The 1,204-nt window shown below is 38.2% G+C and overlaps 1 protein-coding gene across 1 annotated transcript in view; it reads left to right on the top strand.

The window, feature by feature from the left end:
• The window catches only part of LOC104410625 (proprotein convertase subtilisin/kexin type 5-like), a gene marked incomplete at its 5' end in the record, with an annotated part of 51,284 nt that overhangs the window by 38,789 nt on the left and 11,291 nt on the right, over positions 1-1,204 (top strand). Inside the window, one exon of the mRNA XM_010020855.1 lies at positions 423-468. Coding sequence (XP_010019157.1) covers positions 423-468 — 46 coding nt within the window. The remainder of the gene's footprint in view (positions 1-422; positions 469-1,204) is intronic.

Genomic DNA, 1,204 nt, shown 5'->3' with positions numbered 1-1,204 from the left:
AACTCTTGCCTGCTGACTTTGTCAAATGAGTCAGTAAAGGCCAGTGGAACAGATTTCGATCATCAAATGTCAGAGTAAATGCAAAGTAATTGCACTAAAGCTTAGTCAAGTGTAGAAACAACTTTTAATATCAGAATTTGTGGCATGCAAGCAAAGATAATGTTTTGACATTAGTGCATTTGTTGTCAATACTCATTCCCTAGTTAACCCACACAAGGTCAGTATTGCAAAATTAAACCTCTTCATATATCACTATTCTTTTCAGTTGTCATCATCCTACTTTTTTCAAATTCCAGACTATAAATAATGGCTTCCCAGACATCATTCAGCAAAGTCCACCAGAGGCAAAGTTTCTGAGGCATAACTACTCTACACTGGAGCATAGTATTTTATGAGATTATTTATTTTAGGTTGTTTTTTAGGTTGGGACATGCTGTATGGGATAGAAAGGGTTGACTTGCTGCACTGGTAATTTCTGGCAGAGGATTTTGAAAGACTGATCTAGCCAAGTACTCAAGACTGGAATAAGAGAAGAAGATAGGACTGTGAGAAATAGATGCAGGATCATGACAAAGGTTATGAGGAACAAAAAAAGATTACAATAGGTGGCAGGCACAGCTCTTCCTATCTTCTCTCTAACCTCGATCTTAACACATCTCCTCAGCCTTTCTTTAGGAAGATCATATCCAAGAAAGAAAGGAGAAGCACACTTCTACAGGAAAGAATGAACTTGTTCCCAGAACATGTGAAGTACATGTTCTAGGACTACTTTCTATGTCAACTTCTTCCTTAGTTTCTATTAATGGCTGTATACATATGGATAAGTAATTATCCCAAAATGCATATTTGCTAGTCTTTTAACCTTCTCAAATTTGGTTTTGAGAATATAGGCAGATTGGATTGCAACCAGCCTCTCCTTTATCCCTCTCCTCCTGAATATAGGCACAATTTTTTGGTATATTTTCTTTATGGCTAATAGTTCCAATTGTGGCTGTCTATGGTTGCTTTCAAACCACAGATACCACAACACAGTAAAATGTGCTCACTCTTCATTGTCTCTAGCCTGCTGTCACTAAACACAGGTACCACTTACGCAACCTGGTTTTGTTGGGTGCATTTAAATTTTAAATCTGGCCCTCCTTATTCATCCCAGCCTTCACACTTACAGGGTTTTCTCTTTCTCCCCTCTAGGGCCACTGAGGTT

The sequence above is a fragment of the Nestor notabilis genome, unplaced genomic scaffold (assembly GCF_000696875.1).
Source record: "Nestor notabilis isolate BGI_N333 unplaced genomic scaffold, ASM69687v1 scaffold2038, whole genome shotgun sequence".
NCBI lineage: Eukaryota > Metazoa > Chordata > Aves > Psittaciformes > Psittacidae > Nestor > Nestor notabilis.
This window is presented reverse-complemented; position numbering and strand designations above follow the sequence as displayed.